This window comes from Bufo bufo, chromosome 4 (assembly GCF_905171765.1).
Source record: "Bufo bufo chromosome 4, aBufBuf1.1, whole genome shotgun sequence".
NCBI classification, from domain to species: Eukaryota; Metazoa; Chordata; class Amphibia; order Anura; family Bufonidae; genus Bufo; species Bufo bufo.
Genome location: NC_053392.1, coordinates 336,482,128 through 336,501,570, shown reverse-complemented (window position 1 = coordinate 336,501,570; position 19,443 = coordinate 336,482,128). Strand labels below are relative to the sequence as shown.

The 19,443-nt window shown below is 44.7% G+C and overlaps 1 protein-coding gene across 2 annotated transcripts in view; it reads left to right on the top strand.

Annotated features, from left to right (window-relative positions):
• Window positions 1-6,135, top strand: part of ZBTB24 (zinc finger and BTB domain containing 24) — a 58,241-nt gene extending 52,106 nt beyond the window's left edge. For both annotated transcript variants that reach the window (XM_040428861.1, XM_040428860.1), the window contains 2 exons: window positions 626-1,403; window positions 2,853-6,135. In XM_040428861.1, coding sequence (XP_040284795.1) covers window positions 626-1,403; window positions 2,853-5,735 — 3,661 coding nt within the window. In that variant the 3' untranslated portion in view covers window positions 5,736-6,135. The remainder of the gene's footprint in view (window positions 1-625; window positions 1,404-2,852) is intronic.
• Window positions 6,136-19,443: the final 13,308 nt, after the last annotated feature.

The following is a 19,443-nucleotide window of genomic DNA, read 5'->3' as shown; positions in this document are numbered from 1 at the left end:
GGAATACTTGTTTAAGCCATGACGCTAATGTTAACAGAGCCTTAGTAAACCTTGTCCTACCAGCTTGTCAACCAAATAAATTGGAAGCGGGTTTACTCGATCTGCTGACATTTACCCCCCTGTTGTCAGTGCTGCATGTTCTTTAGAACATATTCATGTCACTTTCTTAATGGATGTGAAGGGGAACAGTAGAAAGGGCAAGTGAGTAGAGGAGCAGCTTCCATTCAAGATGTAGGTGCCAGGGCCTTCAGTAGGTGATGGAGGCTGGAGGATGTTGGAGAGATAAGAAGCCTTATTAAATGGCTATAGCAGAGCTGGCCAACCTGCGGCTCTCCTGCTGTTATAAAACTACAACTCCCACCATTCCCTGCTGTAGGCTGATAGCTGTAGGCAGACTGGGCATGCTGGGAGTTGTAGTTTTGCAACAGCTGAAGAGCCGCAGGTTGGCCAGCCCTGGGCTATAGTTTATAGTTGTGCGACTTTTGTTAAGAAAAAAAAAAAGGTGGGACCTCTGTTGCCCAAAATATTTCTTATTGAACAAAGCTACATTACCTCATATCAGACAGATCCCAGAGCATATACATCAAAATAGGTAGTTTCTCATGCATTCTGTTTTTCTCTTCAGGGGTGAAAAGCCATATGCTTGCAACATTTGTGGGAAATCGTTTGCGGATTCCAGTGCCCAGAGAAGACACCACACTTTGCATACTGGAAAGAAGCCATTTTCCTGCCCAGACTGCAATATACAATTTAGTCGGATGGACAATCTGAAGGCACACATAAAATCCCACGGCAAAGTGAAACAGCCAAAACCACCAGCCCCCAAGACTAGAACAAGTATAAACGAGAGCGAAAAAAGCTTGGTGCAGATGCAGCAATATCAGGTAGCGACACCTAATGCACAAGAAATACAGGTACTGGTGGCAGACAATGTACATAACCTAAACTTCATGCCAGCTCATAGCCAGGGTATTAGTCTCGTCACTTCTGAAGCCTCTTCAACCACTGCCAACCAAGCTGCAAATCTGACGCTGATCACTCATCAACCTCCTGTCTTGCATGGAGTACAAGTGGCATCTCACCAGCAGCAATTGCAACCAATTCACAACATAGAAGTTATGGAGGGCAGGGTACAGACTGTGCTCCCAGAGCAAATGCATGTTGTCACTCTGTCAAAAGAAGCATTTGAACAACTACAGGGACGGACCCGTGAAATTCACTTGACACAGGCAGATCGCCAAACACGACTAACTCCGGTGCAAGCTCCTACCATCTTGGAACAGAGTGTCCGGGTTCCTCAACATGCACAACAAACTTTAACGGATAGCCCAATGACCCAGGCAGATCGCCAAACGCGATTAACTCCAGTGCAAGCTCCTACTAGCTTTGAACAGAGTGTCCAGGTTCCTCAGCAAGCTCAACAAACTTTAACTGATAGCCCAGTAACACAGGCAGATCGCCAAACGCGATTAACTCCAGTGCAAGCTCCCCAAACTCCAACTATCTTGAACCAGAGTGTCCAGGTCCCGCAGCATGCTCACCAAACTTCAACTGATAGCCCAACAACACGGGCAGATCGCCAAAGCCGACTAACTCCGATACAAGTTCCTACAGTTTTGAACCAGAGTGTCCATGATCCTCAGCATGCTCACCAAACTTCAACTGATAGCCCAGTAACACAGGCAGATCACCAAAGCCGACTCACTCTGTTGCAAACACCCCAAGCTCCTACTATCGTGGACCAGAGTGTCCGGGTCCCTCAGCACGCTAAACAAACTTTAACTGATAGCCCGAGAACCCAGGCAGATCGCCAATCCCGACTAACTCCAATGCAAGCTCCCACTATCTTGAACCAGAATGTCCAGGTCCCTCAGCATGCTCAACAAATTTTAACTGATAGCCCAAGAACACAGGCAGATCGCCAAACGCGACAAGCTCCAGTGCAAGCTCCTACTATCTTGAACCAGAGTGTCCATGATCCGAAGCATGCTCACCAAACTTTAACTGAAAGCCCAACTACACAGGCAGATCGCCAGTCCCGACTAACTCCAAAGCAAGCTCCCACTATCTTGAACCAGAGTGTCCAGGTCCCTCAGCATGCTCAACAAATTTTAACTGATAGCCCAAGAACACAGGCAGATCGCCAAACGCGACAAGCTCCAGTGCAAGCTCCTACTATCTTGAACCAGAGTGTCCATGATCCTCAGCATGCTCACCAAACTTTAACTGAAAGCCCAACTACACAGGCAGATCGCCAGTCCCGACTAACTCCAAAACAAGCTCCCACTATCTTGAACCAGAATGTCCAGCTCCCTCAGCATGCTCAACAAATTTTAACTGATAGCCCAAGAACACAGGCAGATCGCCAAACGCGACAAGCTCCAGTGCAAGCTCCTACTATCTTGAACCAGAGTGTCCATGATCCTCAGCATGCTCACCAAACTTTAACTGAAAGCCCAACTACACAGGCAGATCGCCAGTCCCGACTAACTCCAAAGCAAGCTCCCACTATCTTGAACCAGAGTGTCCAGGTCCCTCAGCATGCTCAACTAATTTTAACTGATAGCCCAAGAACACAGGCAGATCGCCAAACGCGACAAGCTCCAGTGCAAGCTCCTACTATCTTGAACCAGAGTGTCCATGATCCTCAGCATGCTCACCAAACTTTAACTGAAAGCCCAACTACACAGGCAGATCGCCAGTCCCGACTAACTCCAAAGCAAGCTCCCACTATCTTGAACCAGAGCGTCCAGGTCCCTCAGCATGCTCAACAAATTTTAACGGATAGCCCAAGAACACAGGCAGATCGCCAAACACGGCAAGCTCCTACTATCTTGAACCAGAGTGTTCAGGTCCCTCAGCACGCTCAACAAACTTTAACTGAAAGACCAGCTACACAGGCAGATCGACAAACACGGCAAGCTCCTACTATCTTGAACCAGAGTGTTCAGGTCCCTCAGCACGCTCAACAAACTTTAACTGAAAGACCAGCTACACAGGCAGATCGACAAACACGACAAACTCCAGTGCAAGCTCCTACTATCTTGAACCAGAGTGTCCAGATCCCTCAGCACGCTCAACAAACTTTAACTGAAAGACCAGCTACACAGGCAGATCGCCAAACGCGACTAACTCTGGTGCAAGCTTCTACTATCTTGAACCAGAGTGTCCAGGTCCCTCAGCATGCTCAACAAATTTTAACTGAAAGACCAGCTACACAGGCAGATCGCCAAACGCGACTAACTCCGATGCAATCTCCTCAAGCTCCTACTGTCTTGAACCAGAGTGTCCGGGCCCCTGAGCATGCTCAGCAAACATTAACTGTTAGCTCAGGAACACAGTCTGTACCTATTCATGTGACACAGGCAGATCGCCAAACGCGACTAACTGCAGTGCAAGCACCCCAAGCTCCTACTTTCTTGAACCAGAGTGTCCGGTTCCCTGAGCATGCTCATCAGACTTTTACTCTTAGCCCAGGAACACAGCCTGTACTTATTCATGTGACGCAGGCAGATCGCCAAACGCGACTAAGTCCGATGCAATCTACCCATGCTACTACGGTCTTCAACCAGAGTGTCCACGTCCCTGAGCATGCTCAGCAAACATCAACTGTTAGCCCAGAAACACAGTCTGCATCTATTCATGTGACACAGGCAGATCGCCAAACGCGACTAACTGCAGTGCAAGCACCCCAAGCTCCTACTGTCTTGAACCAGAGTGTCCGGGTCCCTGAGCATGCTCAGCAAACTTTTACTTTTAGCCCAGGAACACATCCTGTACCTATTCATGTGACACAGGCAGATGGCCAAACGCGACTAACTCAGTTGCAAGTACCCCAAGCTCCTACTGTCTTGAACCAGAGTGTCCGGGTCCCTGAGCATGCTCAGCAAACTTTTACTGTTAGCCCAGGAAAACAGCCTGTACTTATTCACGTGACACCCGCAGATCGCTTAACGCGACTAACTCCGATGCAAGCTACTCATGCTACTACAGTCTTCAACCAGAGTGTCCACGTCCCTGAGCATGCTCAGCAAACATTAACTGTTAGCCCAGAAACACAGTCTGTACCTATTCATGTGACACAGGCAGATCGCCAAACGCGACTAACTGCAGTGCAAGCACCCCAAGCTCCTACTGTCTTGAACCAGAGTGTCCGGGCCCCTGAGCATGCTCAGCAAACTTTTACTTTTAGCCCAGGAACACATCCTGTACCTATTCATGTGACACAGGCAGATGGCCAAACGCGACTAACTCAGTTGCAAGCACCCCAAGCTCCTACTGTCTTGAACCAGAGTGTCCGGGTCCCTGAGCATGCTCAGCAAACTTTTACTTTTAGCCCAGGAACACATCCTGTACCTATTCATGTGACACAGGCAGATGGCCAAACGCGACTAACTCAGTTGCAAGCACCCCAGGCTCCTACTGTCTTAAACCAGAGTGTTCGGGTCCCTGAACATGCTCAGCGAACCTTTAGCCCAGGAACACAGCCTGTACCTTTTCACTTGACACAGGCAGATGGCCAAACGCGACTAACTCCAGTGCAAGTTCCTAATATCTTGACCCAGAGTGTTCGGGTCTCTGAACATGCTCAGCAAACCTTTAGCCCAGGAACACAGACTGTACCTATTCACTGGACACAGGCAGATGGCCAAACAAGACTAACTCTGGTGCAAGCTTCCCGAGCTCCTACTGTCCTAAACCAGAGTATCCGAGTCCCTGAGCACGCTCATCAAACGTTAACTGTTAGCCCAGTAACACAAACTTTACATGGTCATCCGATTCCAGAGCGTCGAAATCCGGTGCAAGCTCCTGCTTTCTTGAACCAGAATGTCTGGGTCCCGGAGTATGCTCCGCAAACTTTGACTGTTAGCCCAGTAACACAGTCTGTACCTGGTCACCAGATACCAGCACGACTAACTCTGGTGCAAGCTCCCACTATCATGAACCAGAATGTCAGAGTCCCTGAGCAGGCTCGGCAAACTTTAACTGGTAGCCCAGTAACACAAACTGTACCTGGTCATCCGATTCCAGAGCGTCGAAATCCGGTGCAAGCTCCTGCTTTCTTGAACCAGAATGTCTGGGTCCCGGAGTATGCTCAGCAAACTTTGACTGTTAGCCCAGTAACACAGTCTGTACCTGGTCACCAGATACCAGCGCGACTAACTCAGGTGCAAGCTCCTACTATCTTGAACCAGAGTGTTCGGGTTTCTGAGCACTCTCAGCAAACTTTGACTCTTAGCCCAGTAACACAGGCTATACCCGGACACCTGTTTCCAACGCGACTAACTCTGGTGAAAGCTTCCCAAGCTCCTACTATCTTGAACCAGAGTGTTCGGGTCTCTGAGCACGCTCAGCAAACTATGACTCTTAGCTCAGTAACGCAGTCTGTACCTGGTCACCAGATTCCAGCGCGACTAACTCTGGTCCAAGCTCCTACTATTTTCAACCAGAGTGTTCGGTTCCCTGAGCACGCTCAACAAACTTTGACTGTTAGCCCAGCAACGCAACCTGTACCTGGTCACCAGATTCCAGCGCGACTAACTCTGGTGAAAGCTTCCCAAGCTCCTACCATCTTAAACCAGAGTGTTCGGGTCCCTGAGCACGCTCAGCAAACTTTGACTGTAACACAGACTGCACCTGGTCACCCGATTCCAGCTCAGTCATTCCAGATACAAGCTGGTGCTACGTCCTTCATCAGTACACCATTGAACACAACAAATTCAACCTCTGTATAATTGTTCTTTTGTAAATACATGTACAAAAATATTTTTTCTAATGTGATCATTGAAAAGCTTTCTTCAGGGCCAAGCAAGTTCTAAACCTCTTTTTTTAGTTTGTATCTCAGTTTAAGTAACTGTTTGATTCTGCATTTTTCCATAGCTTAGAGATGCGTATGAGTTATATTTTAACTTAGCATTTTATGTGCCTTTCATTGAAAGTATATGTAGAATTTTTTTTTTTTCATCTTGTTCTTGTGTTGTTTAGCAGGCGTGGACATGGCTATATATGCAGAATTATTTTGAAAGAATTTTCTTTTCACAAATAGTCTAAATGAGATGAATACCAAGAGGTCCAGAGGCGCTTGATCTGCGTATTGTCTACTCTGTAAAGATAGAAAACCACCCAAAAAGAATATGAGAAAATTAACTTTCCTGTACCTAAAAATATGAGGCGTTAAAAGGCTTTTGTCAGCAAATATGAAACTGGCTGACCTGTTGCATGTGCGCTTGGCAGCTCAAGGGCTCTGTGTTGGTCCCATGTTCATATGTGCTTGCATTTCTGTGAAAAGTGATGTATTTTACGATATGGAAATGAGTCTCTAGGCGTAACGGAGCCAGACAGTTTAAACATCATAACATCTGGCCATGTCAATCAAAGCGCAGACGGCGTGGCAGTTGCAGAGAGAGTAGAGCCTCTAGATGTAACAGCAATGCCCTCATTGCTCCTAGAGGCTCATTTATCACTTTCCTCATCAATGCGGTTACATATGAACATGGGACCAACACAGATGTCTTCAGCTGCCAAGTGCACATGTAACAGCTCAGTCAGTTTCATAGGTACAAATCTGCTGACAGATGCCCTTTTAAGATCGCCTGCAGTATAAACAGATATTGTTGACATATCCCCTTTTGCTATTCATAACACTTAGAAGTGTCGCCATGTAAATTCAAGCAGTTATTACTTGGCATCAAAGAAACATTAAAATGTTTTTTCAAGTTTTTAACGTGCATCAAAGTACCATGTATACACTTAGGCCAGATTGACACTTCACTTATTTGGTCAGTTATTTCCATCAGTTATTGTGAGCCAAAACCAGTAGTGAAGCCTACTCAGATCAGGTATAATGGAAAGATCTGCATCTGCATTTTTGACCCGCACCTGGTTTTGGCTAACAATAACTGGCCAAATAACTGAAGTGTGGACTCTGCCTTATTCTTACAGGATTTCTTTAAAAGGGTTTTCCGAGTTGGGCAAGAAATTTGGGGTAGGATAAAACGTGAAAGACTAATAAAAGTAGCATTACTTACCCGTTGATTTCCCTACTATTACAGCAATGGTGCACTAATCCTCCCAGCCAGTCTCTGCTTACTTGGCTGCAGTGGTGGTGTGTCTGTATATACACATGACCAATGTAGCTACATAGCTTCAGCAACATACAGCCAAGGCCAGTGATTGGCTGTAGCCATCATGTGGGCACATAGTCATGTATGTCACCAATGCAGCCAAGTAAACAAAGACCGGCAGGGAGGTTAAATAGTTAAGCGGTGCTTTTTATTATTTTAGCACTTATTTTTCCTTTTATTTTTGCTAAACTCAGAAAACCCCTTTAAATGACAGTATGGAGAACATTGCACGAGAGCCAAAAAGCCAAACATGCCTACACTGTATTGTAGCAGTTTGTAATGTACTATAGTAAAGGTTTTTATTATACATATTGCATTTGTGCATTTAAATAAAAAAAATAAAAACAGTTTGTGGCCTCAGAACTCTTTGGTATCTTATAGATGGGTGTTTCGTCAGATCTTATCACTCTAAAATGAGTGTCATGAGAAATGATGCACTGCAACCTTCCATAGTGGCTTATTCACACGTGTGATTTAAATAAATTTTTGCCACGATTTTTTTTTTAAACAGCAGCAATAGAAACAAATAAAAATACACAATTGGACTGCACTATGTGGATACGCCCTTGGACAAAATAATAGATCTATTATCCCAAAAGCATTTGATTTCTAGAAGGATGCGACTACGTGGCGACTTTGACAGCGACACGACAGTCACAAGAAATCAATCAGCCTGAGCCTAAAAAGCTGTACCTTTTTGATCCTTTGGAAAAGTGATCACTCTCAAAGTGCTAGGCTAGTTTCACACTAGCAGCACAGAGTTAAGTGAGGAAAATTGGCTTCTACCTCGCAGGTTTTCTTTTTTTTTTTGCCTTCCTCTGGATGAACTCTGGATAACAGGCTGAACTAGATGGACAGATGTCTTTTATTCAGCCTAATAAACTGTTACTATGTTCCCGCATAGAATTTTCGGCATATTTTCCAGGTTGCAGACAGATCTCCACCGGACCCCATTATAGCTAATGGGGCCGGACAGCAATCCCGCAGCACCGGATCTGGCAGGCTGTTCTCAATCGTAACAGCCTGCTGGATCTGTAAACGCTAGTGTGAAACTAGCCTTAGGGTACGGCCATACGGTCAGGTTTCTGTATGGTTTTGGAAGCCAGGATCAGTAGTGGATCATAAAAGGAGAGAAAGTGTACAGGACAGATACTTCTCTTTTTTTTTTATTTTTTAAGGAGGACCTTTCTTGGGGCCAGACATTGTAATATTGCTTACTAGTTTGTCTGGGCGCCGCTCCGTTCGCCCGCTGTGCCCCCCTGCAGTTTTCCCGGCTGGTATGCTAATGAATAGCATCGGTACAGGGAGGAGGAGACTGCCCTGTTTCTCAATGAGCGTCTCCTTCTCCCTGGCTGTACAACGGTGCAATCACAGCAGAGTGTCACAGCCAGGGAGAGAGAGAAAAAAAAACTCACCTTCTCCCTGGCTGTGACGCACTCTGCTGTGATTGGACAGCGCTACAGCCAGGGAGAAGGAGACGCAGGGAGAAACAGGGCAGTCTCCTCCTCCCTGTACCGATGCTATTCATTAGCATACCAGCTGGTAAAACTGCAGGGGGCACAGCGGGCGAACGGAGGGGTGCCCAGACAAACTAGTAAGCAATATTACATCCCTGCACTATGCCCTACATAGCATAGTTATTTCAGAATGTCTGGACCCATGAAAGGTCCTCTTTTAAATCCACTTCTGGTTTGGCTTCTAAAAGTGCATGCAGAAAGTATACAGCTTTTTTTTATTTTATTTTTTTTATAAAGAAAATAAATAAATAAATTGCAAAAATGCATTTTAAATGTTGTGTGTCAACTCATTTATCCTCTCCTAAGGATTAGTGTAAAAGAAACCTAGTTCTGCCAGCTATAAAAATGGATCCCAAACATAATTGCTATATTGTGTGCATGTCCTTCTACAACATTTCTCAAAATTGGTTGTTCTGCAACTATTGTAGTAGTTTATTTATCAAAGTTTTTAAATGGAAAAATTAACCAATTCTAATACAGTTAAGACTTTTTTATTTTGATAAATTAGGCTAACTGTTGTCTTTTTGTTGAGATTCAGTTAAAAAAAAAAAATGAAAATACACATACACTACTCACAAAAAGTTAGGGATATTTGGCTTTTGGGTGAAATTTATGGAAAATGTAAAAGGTTCACGCTACACTGATATATAAAGAAAGTAGGGCATTTAAGTAGAAGCGTGCAATGGTGATTTCCTCATCTCAAACAATTTATTGAAACTGAAGCCATGTCTCAACAACTTGTCATGTGGCCTTGAGCATCAATTACAGCTTGACAACGACGTCTCATGCTGTTCACAAGTTGATTTAAAGGGGTTATCCGGCTTCAGAGCTGAACCCGGACATATCCCTATCTTCACCCCTCCAGCCCCACTGACATGAGCAATGGAGCATTTTAGACTCCGATGCTCTCCTTTGCCCTGCACTGAATCGCACAGGGCAAAGGCATTTTTTGGAGATCTGGTGACGTATCGGGCTTTCCATGGGGAAAGCCCTGTTTGGCGTACAAGGTTCAGGTTATCTAAGAATCCCGTTATGGATTCCGCTACCACAGATCATAACGGAATTCTATGACAGCATGCACCACGGAAGCCTATTAGAGGCTTCTATGGTGCATGCCATCATAGAATTCGGTTTATGGTCTGTGGTAGTGGAATCAGTAACGGGATTCTTAGATAACCCGAAGCTTTTACACCGAACTTTGAAAACACAAGTTCACTCAACACTACTTGTGTTGTTCATGCAGAGGCACAGAATTTATGATGTTATTAAAGTAGTATGGGCTTGTCACTGTACCATTCACAAAGAGTAGGGAAGTTCTGTACTGGCTAGACACCTGCCCACACTGGAAAACAGTGGCTGATGCATAGCGCTCTCCTTGATCTCTCCAACATCATTGGCGGCCATCATTTCTGCTCAGCGTGAATCAACTTTCATCAGTGAAAAGCACTGAGGCCCACTGGTCCCTCCTCCAGCATAGATGCTCCCCGGCCCATGCAAGATGATGACGCCTGTGGTCAGGTACCCTTGCAGGTCGTCTAGCATGCAGACCACGCTGATGCAAGCGGTTTTAAATGGTCTGACGTGACACTTGGGTGCCTCTCACCTCCCTTAAATGTACCTGGAGTTGTGTGGCATTCATCATCCAGTTCCGCAGGGCATTGTTCACAATGAAACTGTCATCAGTGTGAGATGTGGCCAAAGGACGTCCACTTCTATGCCTTTATGTGACTCTTCCAGTCTCTCTATTTCTGTTGCAACCTGCTGATGACACTCTAAGCTCAGTGGCCACTTCTGTCAGAACATCCTGTTTGAAGCCACACAATGGCGAGGTACTGTTGATCAATTGTTAAGTTGTCGTCTCATGATGTCAAAATATGAACAGCATGATGAGGATCACTTTTTACCAATTTTAATTAACCCAGAAAATTTATTGGGTGATTCATCGATCAAACACCTGTTGTGAATTTTGCCGTTAAGCTCCTTGTTAGAGAACAGCAAGTTGTTCAAAAAGTACTGAAACATTGAACAGTTGGACGTGCGCATTCAAAAGTTTACAGAAGGTCACATTGAGTTCACCTGTAAAGGTTAAAGTGCATTTTAGGTTTATCCTGAAATTTCACCCACAAGCCAAATATTCCTAGATAGAGGCCTCATGCACACGGCCGTTTTGTGTCCATTCCATGCATTGGGGACCGCAATTTGGGGTCCCCAATGCACGGGCAACGTCCGTGTGGCGGCAGGGACGGATCGAGACCCATTCAATTTGAATAGGTCCGTGATCTGTCCGCACCGCAAAAAAATAGAACAAGTTCTATTTCTTTGCGGTGCGGAGGCACGGCCAGAAACACCATGAAAGCACTTCGTAGTGCTTCCGTGGGGTTCCGATCCGTGCTTCAGTTCCGCATCTCCGCGATTGCGGACCCATTCAAGTGAATAGGTCCGCATCCGTGATGCGAAGTGCACACGGGCCAGTGCCCGTGTATTGCGGACCCTCTGTTTGCGGCCCACAATACGGGCACACAACGGCTGTGTGCATGAGGCCAGAGAGAGAGAGGCAGCATGGTAGCTTATTGGTTAGCACTGGTGCCCTGCAGTAGCGGGGTCCTAAATTCAAATCCAACTAAGGACAACATCTGCATGGCGTTTGTATATTCTCCTGTGTTTGTATGGGTTTCCTCTGGGTACTCCAGTTTCTACCTGCTGCTCCCCTGAAATGACCGGAGCTGCCGTACAGCCACTGCATTAATTTCCATGGGAGTTCTGGAGGTAGCCAAGCACTGCTATCTCTGGAATTCCCATAGAAATAAATAGAGCGGCGGTGCACCCGTGAGAGCTGCAGGGGATACGGGGTCCCTGTTCTCATGATTGGTGGGGTCCCAGTTGTAGGACCCCACCCCGATCTAATATTTATCCCCTATCCTGTGGATAGGGCATAACTTTTACCTACTAGAATACCCCTGTAATGTTGTCTACATTATGATAAATGCCATTTTCTGAAGTGAGACAACCCCTTTAAGGAGGTGTGTGGTGCAGTCTTACTCGGTGACTGACAGCTATCTCTGTATGCTGGAAGGAAGGCTGTCAGTACAAGTGCCTTGTATTAACTTTCTCTACATGATAAATGCCATTTGCTGAAATGAGACAACCCCAGCTCCTTCTGCTTTATATCATGCTGCTTGCAAATTGCCCCAGACTTTCATGGTGACAGGTTACTTTTAACTGCACGACAGGCGTCATTTGTGAACATATCCATAGGCAGCATGGTGGTTAACACTTTGTCTTGCTGCACTGGGTTTGAATCCAAGGGCAACATCTGCAACAGAGTTTGTGTTTGCGTGGGTTTCCACCGGGTACTCCAGTTTCCATCCACATGGATGCAAATGACACCATTCAACTTTATTAAACACATCCTTAACTTCTAATAAATGATGACACTTTATTGTGGAATAAAAATAGCCGTAATGCTTTATTAAGGGTAACCAATTAAAAATTAACATACTTTAATAAATAATTAAAACCATTAATTTCATTAAACAAATAACTATTGGAAACTCTAATAATTACCGAAATCCACTCAGCAATAGCTGAGTGACGCAGCCCCTTCTAATAAAGCGACAAAAGCAATAAAAAGGGAGGGAAGGAACACCACACCAAACACAAGGAGGGAGGGAAAGTATCTGGCCTAGAAGCTAGGGAGAGGAAAAGGTCACCACCTAATGAATCCTAACCCTAGCCCTGACTGCTAACCGAATTAACGGACCTCAGTGGTAGGACCATTCATTCACTGGAACCTAAAGCCTGACTTACCCTGTAATGCCCTGAGGTAGTGATAGGGCCTAAAGACGACCCGTTCCTTAGGGCTTGTTCACCCGAACATTTTTTGCGTTCCGTATATGGAACCATTCATTTCAATGGTTCCGCAAAAAAAACAGAATGTACTCCGTATGCATTCCGTTTCCGTTCCGTTGAAAGATAGAACATGTCATATTATTGCCTGCAAATCACGTTCCGTGGCTCCATTCAAGTCAATGGGTCTGCAAAAAAAACGGGAAAACATACGTAAATGTATCCGTATGTCTTCCGTATCCGTTCCGTTTTTGCTGAACCATCTATTGAAAATGTTACGCCCAGCCTAATTTTTTCTATGTAATTACTGTATACTGTATATGCCATACGGAAAAACGGAACAGCAACGGAAACAAAAAACGGAGCAACGGATCCGTGAAAAACGGCCCGCAAAGCACTGAAAAAGACATACGGTCGTGTTAACTAGCCCTTAAGCAGAAGGAACGGGGTCTTGACTCAGACCAGATACCAGAAGGCAGGGGAAACAACACAAAACAAATACAAAGGAATGAGACACTTAACTCCTGAAGTAGAAGAAAGAGCAGCAACACCAGAGGAGACAACACTCACCAGCTCTTCCACTTGCAAATGAAGCTATACTCCGCAAGGAGTGAAGGGAGTAGCCAGACTTAAAGGGAACCTGTCATCTCTAATTGACCTATTAAACTCAGCCCTAAGAATTAATAAATGCGTTTCCACAGTCATATATATCTTATCCAGGCTCCAATCTGCAGCCTTTTGACCATCTAATCATCTTTTTTAAATTTCCCGCCATATATGCTAATGTGCCCAAAAGAGTCATATTTTACCTCTCACAGACAAGAGGAGTCATATCTTTCCAGAGTCATCTTCTTCCTCTGCGCCTTAGAAACGCCCACAGCCATGTAATCCCGCGCAATCACATTACTCTGCATCTGAAAACGAGGTTGTGCTGGTTTTGGAGCACAACCACGTCAAATACGTCAAGGCCAACGTAATTGCATAGTCTCAAATTCCTTCCGGACTCCCCATGCCACAAAGCGTCCTTTAAAATTGTGCCCAATAGTAGTCAGTGGATCGCTGTGACGTAGGAACTCTAACGCTGGATCTACTATGGCTGGGGGACAGGATTGTTTGGAACTTTCTAGGACGTTATGGCGTGAGGGGGAGGATACATAAAACAAGCTATTTTATTGGTGGAAGGAAAAGAGAGGAGAGAGCATGCGCAAGATTTAAGAAGAAAGAACAAGATCTACTGAAGATTCTATCAATAGGGGGCGGGGAATAGGCTATGACATTCTGATGAAATCAAAAGCATTATGCTAATGAGGATTACGGCGGGAAAGCGTTCTGGGGGCCAAATATTAGGAACGGGGGTGCTGATAAAATTATCGACGCATCGCTTTAAAGAGTATTAGAAGAAAAGTTTGGAGGTACCTTTACTTTTATATGTACAAACCGGATTCCAAAAAAGTTGGGACACTATACAAATCGGGAATAAAAACTGAATGCAATGATGTGGAGGTGCCAACTTCTAATATTTTATTCAGAATAGAACATAAATCACGGAACAAAAGTTTAAACTGAGAAAATGTACCATTTTAAGGGAAAAATATGTTGAATCAGAATTTCATGGTGTCAACAAATCCCCAAAAAGTTGGGACAAGGCCATTTTCACCACTGTGTGGCATCTCCCCTTCTTCTTACAACACTCAACAGACGTCTGGGGACCGAGGAGACCAGTTTCTCAAGTTTAGAAATAGGAATGCTCTCCCATTCTTGTCTAATACAGGCCTCTAACTGTTCAATCGTCTTGGGCCTTCTTTGTTGCACCTTCCTCTTTATGATGCGCCAAATGTTCTCTATAGGTGAAAGATCTGGACTGCAGACTGGCCATTTCAGTACCCGGATCCTTCTCCTACGCAGCCATGATGTTGTGATTGATGCAGAATGTGGTCTGGCATTATCTTGTTGAAAAATGCAGGGTCTTCCCTGAAAGAGATGACGTCTGGATGGGAGCATATGTTGTTCAAGAACCTGAATATATTTTTCTGCATTGATGGTGCCTTTCCAGACATGCAAGCTGCCCATGCCACACGCACTCATGCAACCCCATACCATCAAAGATGCAGGCTTCTGAACTGAGCGTTGATAACAACTTGGGTTGTCCTTGTCCTCTTTGGTCCGGATGACATGGCGACCCAGATTTCCAAAAAGAACTTCGAATCGTGACTCGTCTGACCACAGAACAGTCTTCCATTTTGCCACACTCCATTTTAAATGATCCCTGGCCCAGTGAAAACGCCTGAGCTTGTGGATCTTGCTTAGAAATGGCTTCTTCTTTGCACTGTAGAGTTTCAGCTGGCAACGGCGGATGGCACGGTGGATTGTGTTCACTGACAATGGTTTCTGGAAGTATTCCTGAGCCCATTCTGTGATTTCCTTTACAGTAGCATTCCTGTTTGTGGTGCAGTGTCGTTTAAGGGCCCGGAGATCACGGGCATCCAGTATGGTTTTACGGCCTTGACCCTTACGCACAGAGATTGTTCCAGATTCTCTGAATCTTCGGATGATGTTATGCACAGTTGATGATGATAGATGCAAAGTCTTTGCAATTTTTCGCTGGGTAACACCTTTCTGATATTGCTCCACTATCTTTCTGCGCAACATTGTGGGAATTGGTGATCCTCTACCCATCTTGGCTTCTGAGAGACACTGCCACTCTGAGAAGCTCTTTTTATACCCAATCATGTTGCCAATTGACCTAATTAGTGTTAATTTGTCTTCCGGCTCTTCGTTATGCTCAAATTTACTTTTTCCAGCCTCTTATTGCTACTTGTCCCAACTTTTTGGGGATTTGTTGACACCGTGAAAATTGGAATCAACGTATTTTTCTTTTAAAATGATACATTTACTCGGATTAAACATTTGATCTGTCATCTACGTTCTATTACAAATAAAATATTGACATTTGCCATCTCCACATCATTGCATTCAGTTTTTATTCACAATTTGTTTAGTGTCCCAACTTTTTTGGAATCCGGTTTGTATAAACATGGTGACAGATTCCCTTTAAATAGTAATAACCACTAGATAACCTGACTAGAGGTGTGGTCATTACCATCAACAACAAAGTGAAATTAAAAGAGGCTGCCAGATGACATCACGTGCAGACAGCCTCTCCGACCTTCTAACACCTAGCCTGGGAGTGACCGTGACAGTACCCCCTCTTCTACGGACACCCAGGACCGACTTTCTCTGCATCAGCTCTGTGATAGGCCCTCACCAGACGATTAGCATTAATGTCGGCCACTGGGACCCACATCCTCTCCTCAGGTCAGTAACCCCTCCAGTGCACGAGATAATGGAGGGATCTATGGAGAACTCTGGGGTCAATTATCTTGGCAATTTCAAATTCCAAATTACCGTCCACCAGGAGGATGGAACAACAGGTTCAACATATCTCTTCAACAACGACCTATGGAACACGTTATGAATCTTCAAAGCTTGAGAATGCTCAAGACGAAAGGCTACAGGGTTAATAATGACAGTGATATTATATCGACCAATAAACCTTGGACCCAACTTCCAAGAAGGTATTTTCAACTTAATGTTTCTTATGGACAGCCACACAGAATCACCCACTCTCGGGTCCGGACAACTCAAACGTCTCTTGTCAGCCACATGTTTTTTACTTCTTACTCATCTTTTTCAGATTATTTTGAATTTTCCGCCAGATAGATGACAAAGAAGAGGAAAATCTTTCCTCTTGAGGTACACCAGAAGTCTCAGTACCATAAAAAGTGCCAAATTGCGGGTGGAACCCATGTGCCCCAAAGAATGGCGACTTAGTGGACTCCTGTCTCTGGATATTAATAGCAAACTCTGCCAAAGCCAAGAACGAAGACCACTCCTCCTGGTTCTCAGAGACAAAACATCTCAAATAAGTCTCCAGATTCTGATTTGTGCGTTCGGTCTGTCCGTTTGACTGAGGATGAAAGGCCGAAGTGCAAGGACAATTGTACCCCCAGACGAGTACAGAACACCTTCCAGAATTTGGAAACAAACGGAGTCCCTCTATCAGACACCACATCAGAGGGAATACCATGTAGTTTCACGATGTTGTCGACAAACACCTGTGCAAGAGTTTTAGCATTGGGAAGACCTGGTAATGCTATAAAGTGTGCCATCTTACTAAATCAATCAACAACAACCAGAATCACAGTTTTCCCTGAAGAATTAGGTAAATCTGTGATAAAATCCATGGATAAATGAGTCCATGGTCTGGACGGGATGGGCAGCGGAAGCAAAGACCCAGAAAGGCCGAGTATGTGTCACCTTAGCACGTGCACAAGTACTACAGGCTGACACATAGTCCTCAACACTTACGCAACCCCGGCCGCCAGAATCTACGAGATAAGAGATCAACAGTGAATCTGTTCCCAGGGTTTCCTGCGAGAACAGTACAGTGATGTTCCTCGAACACCTTGTGACGTAATTCAGATGGAACAAACAACTTCCCCGGAGGACAAGAATCCGGTGCATCTCCCTGAGCCTCCAACACCTCTGCCTCCAGGTCGGGATATAAGGCGGATATAACTACCCTTCGGACAATATCGGACCAGGATCTTCCGAATCACCTCCCCCAGGAAAGCTTTGCGACAAAGCATCAGCCTTGACATTCTTAACCCCAGGGCGATAGGTGACAATGAAATTAAATCTGGTAAAAAACAGTGATCATCTGGCCTGTCTTGGGTTCAGTCATTTAGCAGACTCCAAGTAAGCCAGATTTTTGTGATCAGTAAGCACAGTAATAGGATGGATTGTTCCTTCCAACCAATGACGCCAGTCTTCAAAAGCCAACTTAATGGCCAGCAATTCCCTATTACCTACGTCATAATTTCTTTCAGCAGTCAAGAGTTTCTTAGAGAAAAATGCACATGATTGAGGTGCCCTTGATGGTGACTGGATTTCAGCGTGCTTGTGCGGCTTGGCCCCTGAAGTGAGTAAAATTGTGACGCCAGCACCTTGGTGGTGCAAAATGATGAGGGTAATTGGTGTGGAAATGAGGAAGAAGACAGTAGTGAACTCCAACCAGGAACTTTACTGTACGCATTTTTTTTTTTTAACAGCAATTGACATCCGACAATAAACAGTCTTATATGCAGGTTGAGGGTATGCTGTAGATCCAGGTAATAGGCTTTGTGGGTGGCTAGATCTTCAGGCTGTGTAGAGAGATATGTGCTTTTCCGTTATGCAGCTCCTTGCCTGATCCCGACCTCAGTAAACGGTGGCCTCTGACCCTATTGTTCTACTTCAGTGTAACAAACATATAATCTCTCTGTACCTGTAGTAAATAACAAGGCTAATGAGGCCGCCAGAAGCTATATGTCCTTCACCTGTATACAAAAGTGCCTAAAAGCCTAGGAAAATGGCTAATGTCCTCCTTTGTGACTTTGCTTACTTCTACTACTACTCCTCAACTTCCCCACTCTCCTAACTAGGCCTGACCTGAACTATATACAGTTGCAAGAAAAAGTATGTGAACCCTTTGGAATGATATGGAGTTCTGCACAAATTGGTCATAAAATGTGATCTGATCTTCAGCTAAGTCACAACAATAGACAATCACAGTCTGCTTAAACTAATAACACACAAATAATTAAATGTTACCATATTTCTATTGAACACACCATGTAAACATTCACAGTGCAGGTGGAAAAAGTATGTGAACCCCAAGACTAATGACATCTCCAAGAGCTAATTGAAGTGAGGTGACAGCCAACTGGAGTCCAATCAATGAGATGAGATTGGAGGTGTTGGTTACAGCTGCCCTGCCCTATAAAAAACACACACCAGTTCTGGGTTTGCTTTTCACAAGAAGCATTGCCTGATGTGAATGATGCCTTGCACAAAAGACCTACGATTAAGAATTGTTGACTTGCATAAAGCTGGAAAGGGTTATAAAAGTATCTCCAAAAGTCTTGCTGTTCATCAGTCCACGGTAAGACAAATTATCTATAAATGGAGAAAGTTCAGCACTGCTGCTACTCTCCCTAGGAGTGGCCGTCCTGTAAAGATGACTGCAAGAGCACAGTGCAGACTGCTCAATGAGGTGAAAAAGAATCCTAGAGTGTCAGCTAAAGACTTACAAAAGTCTCTGGCATATGCTAACATCCCTGTTAGCGAATCTATGATATGTGAAACACTAAACAAGAATGGATTTCATGGGAGGATACCACTGAGGAAGCCACTGCTGTCCAAAAAAAACATTGCTGCACGTTTACAGTTTGCACAAGAGCACCTGGATGTTCCACAGCAGTACTGGCAAAATATTCTGTGGACAGACCAAAGTTGAGTTGTTTGGAAGAAACACACAACACTATGTGTGGAGAAAAAGAGGCACAGCACACCAACATCAAAACCTCATCCCAACTGTGAAGTATGGTGGTGGGGGCATCATGGTTTGGGGCTGCTTTGCTGCATCAGGGCCTGGACGGATTGCTATCATCGAAGGAAAAATGAATTCCCAAGTTTATCAAAACATTTTTCAGGAGAACTTAAGGCCATCTGTCCACCAGCTGAAGCTCAACAGAAGATGGGTGTTGCAACAGGACAACAACCCAAAGCATAGAAGTAAATCAACAACAGAATGGCTTAAACAGAAGAAAATATGCCTTCTGTAGTGGCCCAGTCAGCGATTCACACCAGACATCCCAAGAATATTGCTGAACTGAAACCGTTCTGTAAAGAGGAATGGTCAAGAATTACTCCTGACCGTTGTGCACGTCTGATCTGCAACTACAGGAAACGTTTGCTTAAAGTTATTGCTGCCAAAGGAGGTTCAACCAGTTATTAAATCCAAGGGTTCACATACTTTTTCCACCTGCACTATGAATGTTTATATGGTGTGTTCAATAAAAACATGGTAACATTTAACTATTTGTGTGTTATTAGTTTAAGCAGACTGTGATTGT